The following is a 17793-nucleotide window of genomic DNA, read 5'->3' as shown; positions in this document are numbered from 1 at the left end:
AGATGGCTGCTCTCTTGTATGGCACGGAACCTCTGTTTAAGATCTTGGCCAAATCCCAGCTTCAGACGGTTCAGACGGATGCTTTCGACTTCTTCCAAGCTAGGAGGAATTGCCGAAAGCACGTTCTGCAGGAGTGCACTATTAGGCACGAGCCTAATAGACTCCTGGCTTCTAGCATGTGGGGAGCGGATCTCTTCCCAGAGTCCGCTGTAAATGAAGTACACCACGAGGCTGCTAGGCTCAACCAGAGCCTTAGAGCTAGGTGGGGTATTTCATCCAAGAGAAAGCAAGAATCCGTCCCCACTGCTGGTAAGAAACCAAAGAAGTCTGGTAAAAGGTTCCAGCCTTACCAGAAACACCAGCAACAGCAGCAATTTGTTCAGGCCGTCCCGGTTACCCAACAGGGACAACCTGCTACTTCTAAACAGAACCAGCCCATCCTCCTGCTGTCTCCTCAGTCACAACCTTCGACCTCCTACGCACTCTCGCCGGCCTTCAACCCTACGTATGAAGGTCAGGGCTACCTCCCTTTAACAGACAATCGAGAGGTAGGGCGAGAGGCTACTTTCGCCAGCGTGGCGCAGGAAGGGCGACAAGGAGCAAGCAGTTCAGAGGAGGGCGTGGTGGTCAACCCGCCCATCAACAATGAGGCTCCCCAGGTAGGAGGGAGGCTGTTCCTCTTCCGTCACAGGTGGTGGGGGTTCAGCAATTGGGCACAGAGCATAGTGTCCAAAGGATTGGGTTGGAGTTGGATCAAAGATCCTCCTCCAATCAAATCATTCCGCCAAATACCATCAAAGGAATTGACAGATTACGCGGAGGAACTCCTTCAGAAAGGAGCTATTGCCGAGGAGTCAAGCATCTAAAATTTCAAGGTCGCTTATTCAGCGTGCCAAAGAAAGGCTCAACAAAAAGAAGGGTAATCTTAGACTTGTCAAAGCTAAACTCTTTCATTCGTTGCGACAAGTTCAAGATGCTTACCCTCTCGCAAGTAAGGACCTTACTTCCGCGTGGAGCCGTCACATGCTCCATCGATCTTACAGACGCATACTATCATATCCCTATAGCCAGACACTTCCGCCCATTCCTAGGATTCAGGCTAGGAAATCAGACATTCTCATTCAAAGTGATGCCCTTCGGTCTGAATGTAGCCCCGCCCCCAGGGTATTCACGAAAATAGCAGAAGTGGTTGTGCAGCAATTGAGAACTCAGGGAATCATGGTAGCAGCATACCTCGACGATTGGTTGATCTGGGCACCAACTGTCGAGGAATGTCTCAAAGCCACCAAAAAGGTAGTTCACTTTCTGGAACATCTGGGGTTCCAGATAAACAAAACGAAATCCAGACTTACCCCGGAGTCTCGTTTTCAGTGGCTGGGAATCCAATGGGATTTCGTCTTCCCACAATCTGTCAATTCCAGTGGCCAAACGGAAGGAAATAGCAAAATCTGTCAGGCAATTTCTCAAATGCAAACAAACATCAAGGAGAAAGCCAGGAAAGAATCCTAGGGTCCCTTCAGTTTGCTTCGAGTAACAGATATCCTCCCCTGAAAAGCAAGGCTAAAAGATATAAATCGAGTTTGGCGATCGAGAGCAAACGCCAAATCTCGAGACAAGTTGTCAGTAATTCCACAGATCCTTCGCAATCAACTCCGTCCATGGTCAAAAGTAAAGAACTTAGCCAAGCGGGTACCCCTTCAATATCCCCTTCCAGTGTTAACCATTCACACGGATGCCTCCCTGTCCGGGTGGGGGGGATATTCTCAGTTCAAACAGGTTCAGGGGACTTGGTCAGTTCAATTTCGCCAGCTCCACATAAACGTTCTGGAAGCAATGGCAGTATTTCTTACCTTGAAGAGACTGCTTCCCCGAAAAAGTCTCATCTAAGGCTAGTTTTGGACAGTGCAGTGGTAGTTCATTGCATCAACAGAGGAGGGTCCAAATCCAAGCATGTGAAAGCATGTCATGATAGCCATCTTTGCCCTAGCAAACAAACACAAATGGCATCTGTCCGCCACTCACCTGGCGGGGGTAAGAAATGTGATAGCAGACGCTTTGTCCCGGTCAGTCCCTCTGGAATCAGAATGGTCCCTAGACGACGGGTCATTCCAGTGGATATGCCGGAGAGTCCCAGGTCTCCAAGTAGATCTCTTCGCCTCACAAGCGAACCACAAGCTCCCTTGCTATGTGGCCCCCAACCTGGACCCTCTGGCTTATGCCACGGACGCCCTGTCGTTAGATTGGGATCAGTGGAGAAAAATTTATGTTTCCTCCAGTGAATCTTCTCTTGAAAGTCTTAAGCAAGCTGAGGACTTTCAAGGGAATAGTAGCTCTGATTGCACCGGACTGGCCCAAGAGCAACTGGTATCCTCTTCTTCTGGAATTGGGTCTCCGACCTCAACGGATTCCCAATCCCAAGCTGTCACAATCAGTACAAATGAGGAACTGTGTTTGCTTTCCTCAGGAATTCTTCAGACCCTAACTTTATGGACTTCATGAAGTTTGCGGCTAATAAAGATGCTAATATTGATCCACAAAATATTCTCTTCCTAGAATCAGATAAGAGAGAGTCAACTATTAGACAATATGACTCAGCTGTTAAAAAATTAGCATCCTTCCTGAAAGAATCAAACACTACAACCATGACAGTTAATCTAGCTATATCCTTTTTCAGATCCTACTCATAAATCGGCTTTGAAGAAGATCTTTCAGTTAGGTTTTCAGATAGATCTGACTGAATCTTATTTCACGTCTATTCCTAAAGCCTGTGCTAGACTTAGACCTTCTCAAAGGCCTACTGCAGTTTCATGGTTCTTAAATGATGTCCTCAAACTAGCTTCAGATACTGACAACCTCGTCCTGTACATTCATAATGCTTCTTAGAAAGACATTATTCTTATTAAGCCTAGCTTCAGGAGCTAGAATTTCAGAACTGTCGGCTCTATCCAGAGATGCGGGTCATGTGGAATTCCTCCCCTCAGGAGAAGTTCTGCTTGCTCCGGATCGTAGTTTTTTGGCTAAAAATGAGGATCCTCTTGCAAGGTGGGCCCCTTGGAAAGTCATCCCACTTCCGCAAGACCCTTCTCTTTGCCCAGTATCAACTTTAAGAGCCTTTCTATCTCGTACATCCTCAAGATCCTCAGGTCCTCTCTTCATGAGAGAGAAAGGTGGTACTTTGTCAGTAAAAGGTATTAGACAACAAATCCTTTACTTCATTAAACAAGCCAATCCTGATTCATTTCCAAAAGCACATGACATCAGGGGAGTAGCCACCTCAATTAATTACTTTCAACATATGAACTTTGAGGATCTTAAAAAAGTATATCTGGATGGAAATCTCCGACAGTCTTTAAACGTCATTATCTAAAGTCCTTGGAATCTTTAAAATTTTCAGCAGTAGCAGCGGGAAACATTGTTTCTCCTGATACTGTATAGTAGTTGTAGTACAGATCCAGGTCTCCTCCTTTCTACCTACCTCATCCAACATGCCTCACCCTATCGTCATGCTACTCGGATATCCTAGGCCTTAGCCGCTGAAATCATATTTAGTGGATTGTCCCTTATTTTTTGCTAGGGACATCCACACCTTGTACTGATAATGTACTTCAGTGTACCTACCCTTATTTTTATGCTAGGGTAGGACACAATGTGTTTGTATATTTTGTAAATAAGTTATCTAAGTAAATCTATTTTGTTAAAATTACACTGCATTATTATAATTTACTGTGTTTATTGTAATTTTAAGTACTTTACATTACTAACTTTCTTTTATGTTACTGTTTAGAATAAGTTAGACTTAAGTACTTAGTTATATGCTGTAATTGATTTACTTATATTATATCCCTCATTTTACAACTGCTTTTCATTTGTCCCGTTTTTCCCATCTGTCTGTTTCTCTGGTACTCTTTCATAGGCCGACACGAGCTGAGCCCAGAAAAGGGATTTTGACGAAGGAAAAATCTATTTCTGGGTGATTGGCTCGTGTCGCCCTATGAAACCCACCCTGTATTGTTTGCCCCCCCCTGCAGGACAAGATGTTTTTAGATTAAGGATGTCCGCTAGGGGCGCTGTTGTCCGTGGCGTCCTCTAGTAGTAGTAGTAGCGGCCGCATCACCTGTTGGTATCAGCTCTCTCTTGTGGGGATTCTGATTGGAAGTTCTAATTGGTGAATGTCTCGTGGTAGTGTTCCCACTCGCCCCTATTGCCATACCGACACTTCTTTTTAAGAGTGAGCGAGTCAGTTTTACTGACATTTTCTTAATTTTGTTTTTCTCTGGTAATTTTAGATTAATTTTACCTAGAAAGAATGATATTAAGGATCCTTTCATAGGGCGACACGAGCCAATCACACAGAAATAGATTTTTCCTTCGTCAAAATCCCTTATATATACATATATATAAAATATTACATGGCCATGTATTGAGCTTACCACAAGTTTATAAATCTTGGAACCTCTGGGGCCGAGCTTTGAAAAAACACTATCTCCATGAGAAGTTTCTTTTTCCAACTTCCAGCCAGATGAATTTAGGGTATCCCATGCTAGCTGCAATGCTTCACACCCTGCAGCTTGCATCTGCATCTCCTGTTGGCAAAATGGATAATAATTAAATTATATAATGACTGTTAAATCTAAATGTCCATCTATATATGAACTTGATTTATCATTTGCATTGTTTATTACAAATAAATAGTAAATTTACAGGAAACCAAAGACTATAGTGTTATGAACACACAATTTACAAAATTCTACCAAATATAGTTTCAGCTGGTTAGCTTTGCTGATTGATTTAGTATTGTTCTTTCTTAATTAAGCATAATATTCTCCTTCCAAACAGATATAAAGTTGCAGAAACTGAAAACAAGAAACATGTATATTATATTGATCATCATATTCATTATAGTTCAATATATAGTCAGCGACACTTGAAATTGCAAGGCAGGCACCTCACAATTTCAAGTGACACAAATCAATAAAGCTTGGATAACAGGTGTCCATAAATTTCCCAGAGGGAAATTCCAACATGACAACCCACCAGCATCCCTCACTGTTCCTCCTACGCACTGATATTGGATTCAGTACCCTTTCTGCGCTTGTCACGAGAGATTTTGTCCGAGTGCCGCGTCCTGGAATCAAGCATAATTTAGCGTGACTGCCCTTGCATTTTTGTGTGTGAACAGGATAATTTGATACGGAACACTTGAACTGAGGGTCCTTCATAATGGCAGCACTGTAGTAACATAAAAGCAAGTTGTCATTAGAAGCTAGTCAGTATTAAATTATTAATGATGGACACCTCCGTAGATATCTATGTTAACTTAACCCCTTTGAGGCTTAAGGCAGTTTTGACAGGTGTACATATATGGCTGTTTTAGTCCTTTTGTTTAGTCAGCCCAAGCCACTGTTTTATATGGCTTTAGGTTAATGTTAATGCTTCTGGAATAATATACATTAAACTAGGAATAGAGGTTTTCCTAGACTGTGGTAGGGGTGTAAGAATACTACCATTGAAGGTACTGCTGCCTTGCAGTCTTACTTTTTTAGTAAAAGGCTAGGGCTGCTACCAATAACTGTGGAAACTGCTGCCTTGCAGTCTTACGTCTTAGTAAAAGGCTAGACCCACTGCCAATAACTGTGGAAACTGCTGCCTTGCAGGTGGACTTTTAGTGTAAGGTAAGTCCCACCACAAATAACTGTGGCTGATGACAGCAAGGGAATGTGGTCGTAAAAACCCCTTTGCCAAACAATAAACAATGACTGATGTTGTAAGGAAAGGTGCATCAGGCAACCGACCCCTTAGTGTAGGGATAACGGCGGGACAGAAGATGATGACAGGTTTTCCTAGAGTGATCCTGTTTGACCTATTCTAGGTCTCTGCCTATTATGAGTTTATTTAAAACTTTTGAGGGTATAAACCATGGTGTTTTTTAGGCTACTGGTAGGATATTCCCCTATAAAGGAGGTTCCTACTTAATCTTGGTTGGGATACAGCCTGTTCTGGGTTTTTATTACCTTTAAAGATATAGGCTGCTTAAGAACTTTACTATTACTACGCAGCTTTACCAATAGGCTATCATATTAGTATCAGCCCCTAGTCATAAAACCTATTATCTAATTAAGTTTAGGATACTGTTTATATCCTAACTTAGGCTCTTTGGGCTAAAATACCAATTGGTTCACCAACAATAGGATGTTTCGTAAATTTTGCTCTCTTAGCCTAGTATAGGGAATTGCCTAATCCAGAATATTCTAGATCATATGTAAAGGCTATATAAGAACAGAAACTTCACATATGTACACCCACAGTTAGGCTAATATTTTTGTCTAACCCAGATTGTTTATATCTAGCCCTAGGCTATTTGGTCTACTATATAAAACAGTAACTTTATGATGGGAAACTTTATATTAGGTTACCACCTAGTATAGGTTGTCTAATCCTGATTAACTAATTTACCTTTAGGGGTATGGGTTAACCAGGTGTACATAATTTGTAGCCTTCAAGTTAGTTTACTACCACATCGTATATTCGGTTTACTGTTTATTCTCTATAAAGAAACAGTAACATATTAATGTGAAACTCTATAGCTAGGCTAGTTTATCACCTAGCCTAGGTTATTGTTCAATCAATCATACTATAATGGGCGTAATGTCTGTCTGTCTGTCAATCAATCACGGCCAAACGGCTGGTCAGATGGGCATGAAACTTGGCAGGGTTATGGTGGGGACCCCTAAGATGGTTTGTAATGGGCTTTCATCCAACCTACCCCCCTCCTTTGAAGGGGGTGGGGGTGAGAAGGGATTCCCTGAAACGGAGCTGTTTCTGGCCGTGGAACGAGGCTAGTTATTCCCGTAGCCTTAGTTACTTTACGACTTTTCATACATAATTTCTGTACAACTTCCCCAGAGGAAGTCGCGAATATTTCAGCTCGGACACAATAGAAGATGAAAATTATCATCAATATCTGCAAGATTTTTTGAATAACTTAAATCCATCGGGACTGCCAGTGCACAAAATAACGTTGAAGAAGTACTGCCCGGTAATGTTGCTTCGGAATTTTGATCCTGCCAATGGACATTGCAACGGAACGAGGTACACCGTTATGGAGCTAAACTCCCACGTCATCGAAGCAGTGAGAGCAACGGGCCCTCACACCAGCAAACGTCTGTTCATCCCCCGGATTCCTCTGATGCCTTCAGACAACCAGTTTCTGTTCCAGTTATGGTGCAGGCAGTTTCCCATCAACCTGGCCTTCTCATTCACTGCAAACAAGTCGCAGGACCAAACTTTGGGTCGTGTTGGTGTGTTTCTGCCATCACCCATGTTCACGCATGGCCAACTGTATGTGGCGATGAGCAGAGCAACTGACTCTGCCAACTTGAAATTAAGTTGTGGACAAACTGATAATATTGTGTACAAAGAGGTTCTGTAGTAGGTATGTATAAAAATCGTCCTTATTTTAATATTGCTGAACAAATAGTACATATAAATTTTTCACTTTTGCACCCGTATTTTATCACCCATCGTAGATGGGTCAGTTTGCTAGTCTACATAATTCAATTAACTTTAGGTTATGCACATGTTAGCCAAGAGTACTAAGTCTATGCTTTGTATGAGCGAAATGGTGCTGTTTCGCATTCAGGTGATCAGACTGGACATTGTTCGCCTTACAATGATTTTTAAATTGTCCAGGTGGTTTTCTGTGAACATCTTTGTGGCGGAGTGGTAGCGAGGAGTGTTTGTGAGGCGTCTCAAAATGTCATTATGAAAAACAGCAATACAAGCAGAAGAGCAGCAGTTTCATGTCTCAGTGACAGAAGGCAAACCTCCTTGTAATCATGTTGCCAGCTGCACATAGTTTACAACGCCTCTGTTCTATGTCTGCCATATCTTTTAGGTCGTCCGTGATAATGTGACCCAAATACGGAAATTTGTGCATGAATTCCAGCCGATGATTTCCAGAGGAAAATTTGTGGATCTGCAATTTGCTTAAGCGATCTTAGGAGCAACGACATGCACTGGGTCTTGGTTTCGTTGTATGGGATATCAAATTCCTCAGCATATTGGTGGCAAGTGTCGGTGAGTCGTTGGAGACCTTGCACTGATGGGGAAATCAGAACTATATTGTCGGCGTAACAGAGGTTGTTTATAATTGTTTTATTGACAGTGCATCTGAGTGGGAGTGAGTTCAGTTTGACATTAAAGGCATCTGTGTACATATTAAACAGGTATGGAGAGAGAATGCCCCCTTGCCGAAGCCTGCTTAGGGAGCCAAAGGTGTGCGACAATATGTTACCATATTTGACACAGAATTGCTGTGTGGAGAACCAGTAATATAAAATTCCAATTAAATATAGGGGTGTGCCTCTTTTATGCAGCTTCAGGAAGAGCTTCAGGTAGTTTACTCTGTTAAATGCTTTTCTCACATCCACAAAACATAGGAAAACAGTAGAGGCTGATGATAAGTAATAGTTTAGCAATTCTTTAAGTATGTAGATGCAGGTGTCGGTTGAGTAGTGTGCTTTAAATCCAAACTAGTTGTCAGTGGTGTTTAGAAAGGGGAGTCATATCACTAGAAGAACCAACTCAAGTATTTTTGATGCGATCATTGTGATTGCAATTGGCTGGTAATTGCTACGGTCAGCTGCATCCTTTTTCATATGGGATATTAGGAGGGGTACTGGCCAACGTATGCCAATGCGCCTCAGGCTATTATCTGAGAAGGATGATTACGATTTTGTCCGTAAACCATGTAGATTTGAATTCTAAACCTTTTTCCCTTTTGATTGCAGTTATTTTATATGTTTTTTTTTTTAGTATCATGTCAGATGATAGTGTTTCAGAGTCAGGGTCTGAGTACCTGCCAAATCTATCAGATGATGATTATAGTGATCATTTCTTCGAGGTTGACAGTGACAACGAGTGTTTGGAAGACATTGAACCTCTTGTCGATGAAGGCTGGCGGTTCATAACTGATCCATCTTGTGACTTGCGCCCAGACCCAGCCCCCCCTGATTCACGGAGGGTGGCAATGGGATTCCTGCTTATACACCAGATTTTACCTGCTTACGTGTTGCAATTTTTTTCCTTTTTTGTGGTGATGTAATTGACAAATTGTGTGAATGGATGAATGCTCGGGCAGAGTAGTACTTTCATTCAACAGGAAAGCGTAAGGTGAAAGGACTTCTATGGAGGCCTGTTACTCGTGATGAGATGTGTTTTTTTATAGCTTGCTGATGATAATGGGGGTAAATAAACTGCCCCATATGTATATACGTATTGGTCACGAGATGCTGTTGCTTTTATTATCATTATTGTTATTATTACTATTATTACTGCTTTATTATTATTACCAGTGCCGTAAACATTCATTGATGTATATGCAGTTTCTTTATGAAACCTAGGAATAACTGTTTCAGTAAGTAAACTAGTACTGCTATTACCACTACTACTATTTTACTACTACTGTATTACTTTTTCTGCTACTTTATTTCTATTACTTTACTACTATTTCTACTACTTTATAACATTTCGTACTTCTGCAATTACTTTTTCCACTAAATATTCCTATTTTTTCCGATATTCTTACTATATTTTTTGTTATTTTTTGACAATGGGGTAAAAAATATTCATTGATATCAGTACACACAATGTTTTCACATAAGAATATAAAGGAAAAATATGAATAACATAAAATTTAGTGGGAGCAAGTAATGATTGATACTCGCGGTCGACAGGGGGTCTCATGCGGTATGCAAGCATTTGCAGCAATGCAGCAGGCTGGTGGCAAAGGGGTTAATGGTATCAAGGGACCTAAGAGTAGGAAGTCTGGAAGAAATTGGTGAATGATGCATGCATTGCATAATTCACCAATTTGAAAGCTTCCGAGGGAAGACCATTACAGCCGGGCGATTTATTATTAGGCAGGCTGTTTATGGCATCACTGATGTTACCTGGCGTAATATGATCTGTAAAATGAAATTTAATGTTATCAGTAAGGAGGGTATGTACATCCATCCCTTAGGGAGTCTTGATCATTTATGCAATTCAAGATATTGCTGAAGTGATCGCCCCACACACTCGCGATAGCCTCATTGCTGACTGCTTCCCCTACTCTCTGTGACAGCTTTTTAGTTTTGGGATTTAAGGACTGGATATCTTTCCAAAGATGGGGATAATCGCTGGATTCTAAGTTTCTAGACATTGCATCGGCTCTTAATTGTTTTTCATTTAATCTGCAGTGTTTAAGAGTAGGTTTTGACTGCACTCTCGCCTGTCTCAATGGTTATGTAGTGTCTCCTTCCCTCGGGCTACCACTTTGCCTCCACAGTAAAAACATTTCTCATGAATATAAATACAGATCTTTAACCAATTCATTCCATACAGGTATATTACGAGAATTACCTTGACGAAATCTAAAGGTAACCCTGCCCGAAGCAAGCATAGCAGAAATTATATTTGAATAGTATTCATTTAGATCCCTCCTGTGGTGGTCAATTCTACAATTTGTATTAGTACAAAGTAAGGTGTCTGCCAGTTGAACTATTGACCACAACCTGGTTTCTGCGGTCACCATACAGTATCTGGTGTTCTGTTGGTTTTTAAAATCCCAGTTTACAGCCAGTGGGCGGTCAGTTAGGGGTCCACGGTAGGGAGGGATGGAGTACTGAATGACACTAGTAATGAGATGTGATCATAGCCCATTGTAAGATCGTAGCGAATATTGCAAGTGATAATAGAATCATGAAGTTGTGGAGATGTGATGTAATGGTCCAGCCAGGAGGTTGTAATTGTCTGCTCTATTTTGTACATATGAATAGCAGGGAGGGAGGGAGGGGCATTACATCACTAATATGGAGAGCATGGTTTTGACAGAAGCGAGTAAGTTCATTATAAAATTGTTTTATGGGATGAGAATTAAGGTCCCCGATTACACACATATGATCAGCAGGAGAATTGTGACAAATACTCTGTAACTCACCTAGGATCATGCTGTATTGAGCAAAATTATAGTTATTTTCCCAGGGCATATAAACATTAATTATTAGGATTTTAGAGTAAAACATTTACATATATACATAGTACAGTGGACCCCCTGTATTTGCGGATTTCTCTCTGGGCCATGTCTACCCATTATTTGCGGGGATTCGCCTATTCGCAGGATTTTTCCGGCGAAAATAATCACTATTTAGTGTATTTTGATGTTATTTTCATGACTAAATACATTTTTATGGTACAAAAATGATTTACTAATTTTCAAATACTAATTACGTATTGATTATTACTGTATTAGGGAGTTCAATAAGATTAAATGATATCACATAATAATAAAAATAGTAATTCTCTCTCTCTCTCTCTCTCTCTCTCTCTCTCTCTCTCTCTCTCTCTCTCTCTCTCTCTCTCTCTCTCTCTCTCTCTCTCCTACAGAGATGTGTTTTTTTTTGCATGATAAATGATTTACTATTTTCAAATACTAATATTAATGTATACAGCAATAATATAAATTCATTAAAGATAATAATGTGAATTAGTAAGGTTTTAGTTTATAAATTTGAAAAATTCTGTAAGAATGAAGGAAATCCCAGTCTTCTCTCTCTAACTCCAGGTACTAAATCTATCAGTTATCAAGTAATGGGACTGGAGGGGGAGGAGCTGTTGTGTTGTTGCCACCAAGTGTTCTCTCTCTCTCTCTCTCTCTCTCTCTCTCTCTCTCTCTCTCTCCTCCTTCTCCTCTCTCTTCTTCTCTCTCTCTCCTCCTCTCTCCCTCTCATTCTCTCTCTCTCTCTCCCCTCATTTACTGAGACTTGAATTTTTATAGTATGTGTATACTGTGAACGGTTAACAATGAAAATATATCTAAAAAACAATTGTATTTCCCTAAGAAATCCCTGGTTTATTTTCTAATTGTCCCAAAATCCTGGGATGCCTTAACTGTGACCTAACCTAAGATGAGCTTGTTTTACGCCTCACCTCAACCAACAGTACAGAGCAGTAAATATTGGCTGTTAGGTATCAGGCTATTGAACCTAGGCTATTATTGATACTATTATTATGTTATGCCTATGGATGAAGTTTGTATGGCAGTACAGCATTGGAGATGACAATTATTTTACCATACTGTTGTCAAACTTTATTGTGTGTCAGTTTGATCCATGAATAAAGAATGATAATAATCAGTTCTGCCGCTAGAGTGTGAAACAGGACTCTAATTTATAGGCGAAAGAAAGGGACATATATAACATTGACAAATTGGTCAACTATATTGCTCAAGTGTATACAAACTACAGCAGACATAATTAAAATTATAATTATTACATATAGTACACATTGCCCCTGGTAAATTCTGCAAAGATAATTTACAAATCTTTATAGACTACTTAGAAAATGACCATATTGTAGTTGCCATATTTACAAAAGCTTATGGCTTAACTGTTGAAGAAATATATCAGCAAAATTGAATATTTTGATTTCTGTATAAAGTACATATTGTATATAACAATTGGTGCATAAATCATCAGACAGTCTTGACGGACATCCGAGAAAACAAGTTTTAAAGAGTACAGGATTTCCCATGAGATTGTATGGGTTGTGCCATTGTTTACAAAAGAATCAACGCATAGCAATGACTCCAGGCAGTATATGTCACAAGCTGGTTTGGCTATTATACACTGTCCAATCTCTCCTCTCTCTATAGCTATGCTAGACAAAACCCACAACAGTTTAGCTAACATATTCTCACTGAATTGATGCAGATTGTAGGCTACTGCCTGCTAGGCTATTGCCGACATCGTTACCTGAAAGGATCATCTATCATAAATAAATAATAATTGTGGAACACATCTTTAGATAAAACTTATAAATAGCATGATAAATTCTCGAAAACAATTTTTGTTTCTACAAACAGCTAACGATCATAATAAAATAACTAAAAAATTTTGACTAGAACTTGAAATTATGCTCTTAGTTTTCAACTTAGATGTTTCCACAAACTTCGGTAATGAAATCAACGAGTAAAGAACTAAATTCTTGGAGCTAACAATCATAAATCGTGAGCACCAACATGTGCTGGCAAAAAAAAAGTTTATGGCTTTCTACGCACAATAAAATCAAAGCCCCACAGTCTAAATTAAAACATTTTTAACTGGAACTTAAAATTATACACTTAGCTCTCAACATACATGTTTCCATGAACCTCGGTAATAAAATGAATAAGCAAAGAATGAAATTCTTGGAGCTAACCTAACAATCATAAACTGTAAGAAGCGTCAACAAGTGCTGGCGAAAAAAGCCAATTTATGGCCTTTCACGCACAATAAAATAATTCTTCTACAGTCTAAACAAAAACATTTTAAAAACTGGAACTTAAAATTATGCACTTAGCTGAATAAATAAGCAAAGAATGGCCTTGATAAGCTCTGGTTTTTTTATTGGCCAGAAAAGGAATGTCTTTATGGTCTGTGTTTGGTCATATGTAAACATATAACAGCACACACACACAGCCACTACTTCTTGAGGGTTTTGACGTAGATAAACTGGTTTTAGCATGTGCTGAGGATAAGAGAAAGTGCACTCTTATCCTGAGCCCATTTATAATCTATCATGTGTTAAAATGTTTATCATTACAACACAATACCTGTCCACAAGACCAGCTAAAAGAGAATTCTCTGACAATGGTCTGGTCACCATGGAGCTCTGGTTAGACCATGGAAGGGCAACTCCTAGAGGACAAGACAGTGACTACACTATCAAAAAGACCATAAAAGGGCAACTCCTTGAGGACAAGACAGTGACTACACTATCAAAAAATAAAATGTAGTAAATCATTAGCAATTCCATTTAAACTATGCTATGTTTCAAGAAATGCCAAATATCACTTTATTGAACACTATATAGATCCACTTATTTAACAATTTCTCACTTTTGTGGGCAACTGTACTTAATTAGATAAAATATTCTACCATGATTCACATCTACTTAACCCTTAAATGCCGACTGGACGTATTTTACGTCGACATTTTCTGTCTCTCGGGTGCCGACTGGACGTATTTTACGTCGACATACAAAAGTTTTTTTTAAAAATTCGCGGAAAAATACTTTTAGGCCTACCAGCCGAAAACTCTTGAATCACGCGAGTTGGGGGATGCTGGGAGTTCACGGATCAAGGTGTTGTTTTGTTTACAATCGTTACGCAGGCGCGCAAGCGCGAATTTCTTTCTTGCCGTACTAAAAAGTATCTGTGACACATCTCGGAAATTATTTCGTCACTTTGACATAATTTTTTTACCATTTTAAATTAGCCGTTACATAAAGTTTTATATATGAAAATGTGCGCAATTTCATGTATAATACAACAAAAAATAGTTGAAGGTTGTAGCTTTTCTCATTTTTGAAATATTTGCATATAAATCACGATAAATAGAAAAAAAACCACGTTCGGTCAAATTTGACTCTACCGAAATGGTAGAAAAACGCAATTGTAAGATAAAACTCTTACAGTCTAGTAATATTCAGTCATTTATCTTCATCGTGAAACAAATTCGAAGTCTCTAGCACAATATTTAAATTTATGGTGAATTTTTAAAAAAAACTTTCCTTCCCTCCGCGCGCGGATTCTCCGCCACAAATCTCCGAAATGCGTAAGTCCCATTCTCGGAATATTTGCTCCATTTCATATTAGGCATTTCATAGAGTTTTATATATGAAAATGTGCGCAATTTCATGTAGAATAAAATGAAAAATATTTGAAAGTTGTAGCTTTTCTTATTTCCGAAATAATTGCATATAAAAAAATATATATAAAAAATTCAACATTCGGTCAACTTTAACTCGTCAGATATGGTCGAAAACTGCATTTGTAAGCTAATATTCTTACAGTATAGTAATATTCAATCATTTGTCTTCATTTTGAAAGAAATTGGAAGTCTCTAGGACAATATTTAGATTTATGGTGAATTTTTGAAAAAATTATTTGTTTACGTCCGCACGTTACGAATTCATGCATTATTTTGTGATAATATTTTCTCTGTGTTGCTTTTATCGTTTTACAATGTGTTATATACCAAAATGATTGCAATTTAGTGTACATTACAACAAAAAAAAGTAACTTGTTACCTTTAACCGTTTTGCGCACAGCGCGATTTAAATACAATTATATATGAAATTTTGTTTTTGCGCTATCATATATCGCATTATTTATATATGATAATGATAATTTTTTCCATTTCTGATGGGTGCATACTAAACTTCAGGCAATGACAAAAAAAGGAGCCAAAAATGAACTCTTAATCTTGAAAATTAAGCGTGCTGTGATTTTTTGAAAAAAATATTTTTTCCGCTTCCGCGCTCACTCTGAAACGTCTCCGGCACACGGGAGACATTTTTTTTTTACCGCTTCGGCGTTTAAGGGTTAAGTAACTTTCCTTTTTCTGTTTACTATCTAGTAACAAGTAATAGATGAAAATTTTTGCCATTCATTTACTGTTTTTGGGTAAAACAATTAGCAGAGGTCCAATATTCTGCCCATTTTTTATGATTTAGTACTAAATATGTACCGAGTGAATTCAACACTTTCTCAAGTAGCACAGAAAAAGCTCAGTCTACAGTATTTTCATGCAATCCAAAAGGCTTTGTTCTCTACTGACTTACCCTTGGAGACAACTTAGTAGCACCTCTTCTGGAATCATCTTCTTCATCATCAGAAGCTGCAAAGTAAATATTTTTGTCAAACATGAATTATGAGCTACAAAATTCTTTTAAAGCAAATATAAGAAAAAAAGATGGTTTTAAGAAAATTTGTTTTACCTAAGGGTGACTCCATGGGAGAATAGAAATCTCCAATTGTCTCTGTATAATTATTCAGGTAATTCCTCACCGCTTCTAACTGAGGTATCATTGGGTCACTACCTGAATAATGGCCACCACTCGCAGCTGTAAGAAAAAACAAGAGAAAGTGGCAATAAATGCAAAATGTTAATTAAATTTCATCTACACAACCCCAAAGAATTCTTGCACTCAAAAGTTTAAGCTCATCTGTCAATATCACAGAAATGAAAAATAATAAGACTAACCTTCAAGAATGGTTTTCGCCCTTGCTTCTTGAGGTAAAACACGAAAATCTATGAACCAGGCCTCAGCCCAAGCAATAAGGAAAGATATGAGGATGAGCATCACTTCAAAGGGATAGCTTGCTTTCTTGTTCCACTGTAAAAAAAAAAAAAATTAAGATTAAAATGAACCTTATGAATTTTGATTTCCATAAAAATAGTAAAATAAATATTACTAAAACTGATGTTATCAAGATCCTGTCTATAGCAAATAAAAATTAGTATTTTTACACAGGAAAATAAATAAGAATTTTTATGATAAAATTAATTATCTGGTAAAAGTTAGCTTATATCTTTGTGCTGTTAGGTGCTATCGTATTCAAAATAAACAAGAGAATAATACTAGGCTGACCCGAGTGGACTGTCTATAATTAACTGTTATCCCACAAGATTGCTTATGTGCTTGTCAAAATTCTCCCTGACCAACTTCTAAGATGTGGGGAGCATTATTTAGGATGAATCTTACCTACCATTAGTTATCTGACTATCACACTGAAAAGTTTTGTGCAGCCAGAAAAAACATCCACTCTGTCAGGTGAACGAGAGCTTTACTTAATAAGAGGAAGAGCATATAAACACTCTTGCCTGTCATGTGTTCCTTCCTCATAAGAAATGGCACCATATGGTGGATCCACAGCAGGGTGCAAGGCACTTGTAGCAAGACTTGTACCTTCATGCTCCCCAAACTTGACCCCAGGATTTCCTAACAAACTAACAATAATAGAGGACGATTACTCTTGTATTAGGTTCAAGAGAAAATTGTCATTGCCTCTACAATAGGACTAAGGGCTTTACAATTCCCATATAAATTTCTAATATCTCACATATACTGTGTGGTAAAAACTGAGTTACACCTTCATTGAGCTGTGTTGACAACATTCTCTAGCAAAAGGTTTTTAAGCAAATTAAAAGTGCTTACAGAACAAATGTCATGAAGCTTTACTTTAAAAAATAGTAAAAAAACCAGGATTCAGCATCACTGATTAATTAAGCAATATAGAAGAAATTAAAGCATTCTTGGACACAGATATATTAGGCCTTCTAATACCACAGAATAAATTTTTTGAACCCTCCTCTTACAGGTTTTTTCTTTCTATATCTGTATCCCATGTTTCAATTGTTGGCGTTGAATCCATTTTGTTTACCATAATAAAGAACCTTAGCGGATCACGGTCCGTAACAGATGGCGAACAAAGGCCAGGATATTCAGCACTGTAACAGACTGAAACAGGGAGAATATAGAAAGAACCAGAATGAGTGAGATGAAGGAAGAGTTTATTGAGTCTGGTAAGCTTCTAGATCTAGAAGGAAATGATCTCTGTGAATATGTTGAGAGGAAAGAAAGAGAAAAGTATGACAGAAATGAAAGAGCTGCTGAGAGAGAAGTAATGAAAATGCAAAAAGAGAGAGAAATGATGGTAATGCTGCAGTAAGAAAGATAGAAAGAATGTAAGCTTGAGTTGGAAATTGCTCGTTCAAGGCAAAGTACTCTTAACAGTCAGCCAGGCAAGAACAAAACTGAAGCTGATGATTTAGGCATGAGTGCAGTGTTGAAATTAGTACCAAAGTTTGATGAGGAAGATGTAACGAAATATTTCATGTGTTTTGAAAAGTTAATGGAAAGAGGAGGTTCTCCTAAAGAAATGTGGACTCTATATTTGCAGTCAGTTTTGCGTGGTAGGGCGTTTACTGT

General features: G+C 38.7%; 1 protein-coding gene across 1 annotated transcript in view; it reads right to left on the bottom strand.

Annotated features, from left to right (window-relative positions):
• Window positions 1–17793, bottom strand: part of LOC135202169 (steroidogenic acute regulatory protein-like) — a 321018-nt gene that overhangs the window by 22031 nt on the left and 281194 nt on the right. The window contains 4 exon segments of the mRNA XM_064231424.1: window positions 4431–4583; window positions 15643–15698; window positions 15799–15924; window positions 16065–16197. Of these exon segments, the coding sequence (XP_064087494.1) occupies window positions 4431–4583; window positions 15643–15698; window positions 15799–15924; window positions 16065–16197 (468 nt within the window).

Source organism: Macrobrachium nipponense, chromosome 30, assembly GCF_015104395.2.
Source record: "Macrobrachium nipponense isolate FS-2020 chromosome 30, ASM1510439v2, whole genome shotgun sequence".
NCBI classification, from domain to species: Eukaryota; Metazoa; Arthropoda; class Malacostraca; order Decapoda; family Palaemonidae; genus Macrobrachium; species Macrobrachium nipponense.
Note: the sequence above shows the minus strand (reverse complement) of the source record. Positions and strands in the feature narration are given on the sequence as shown.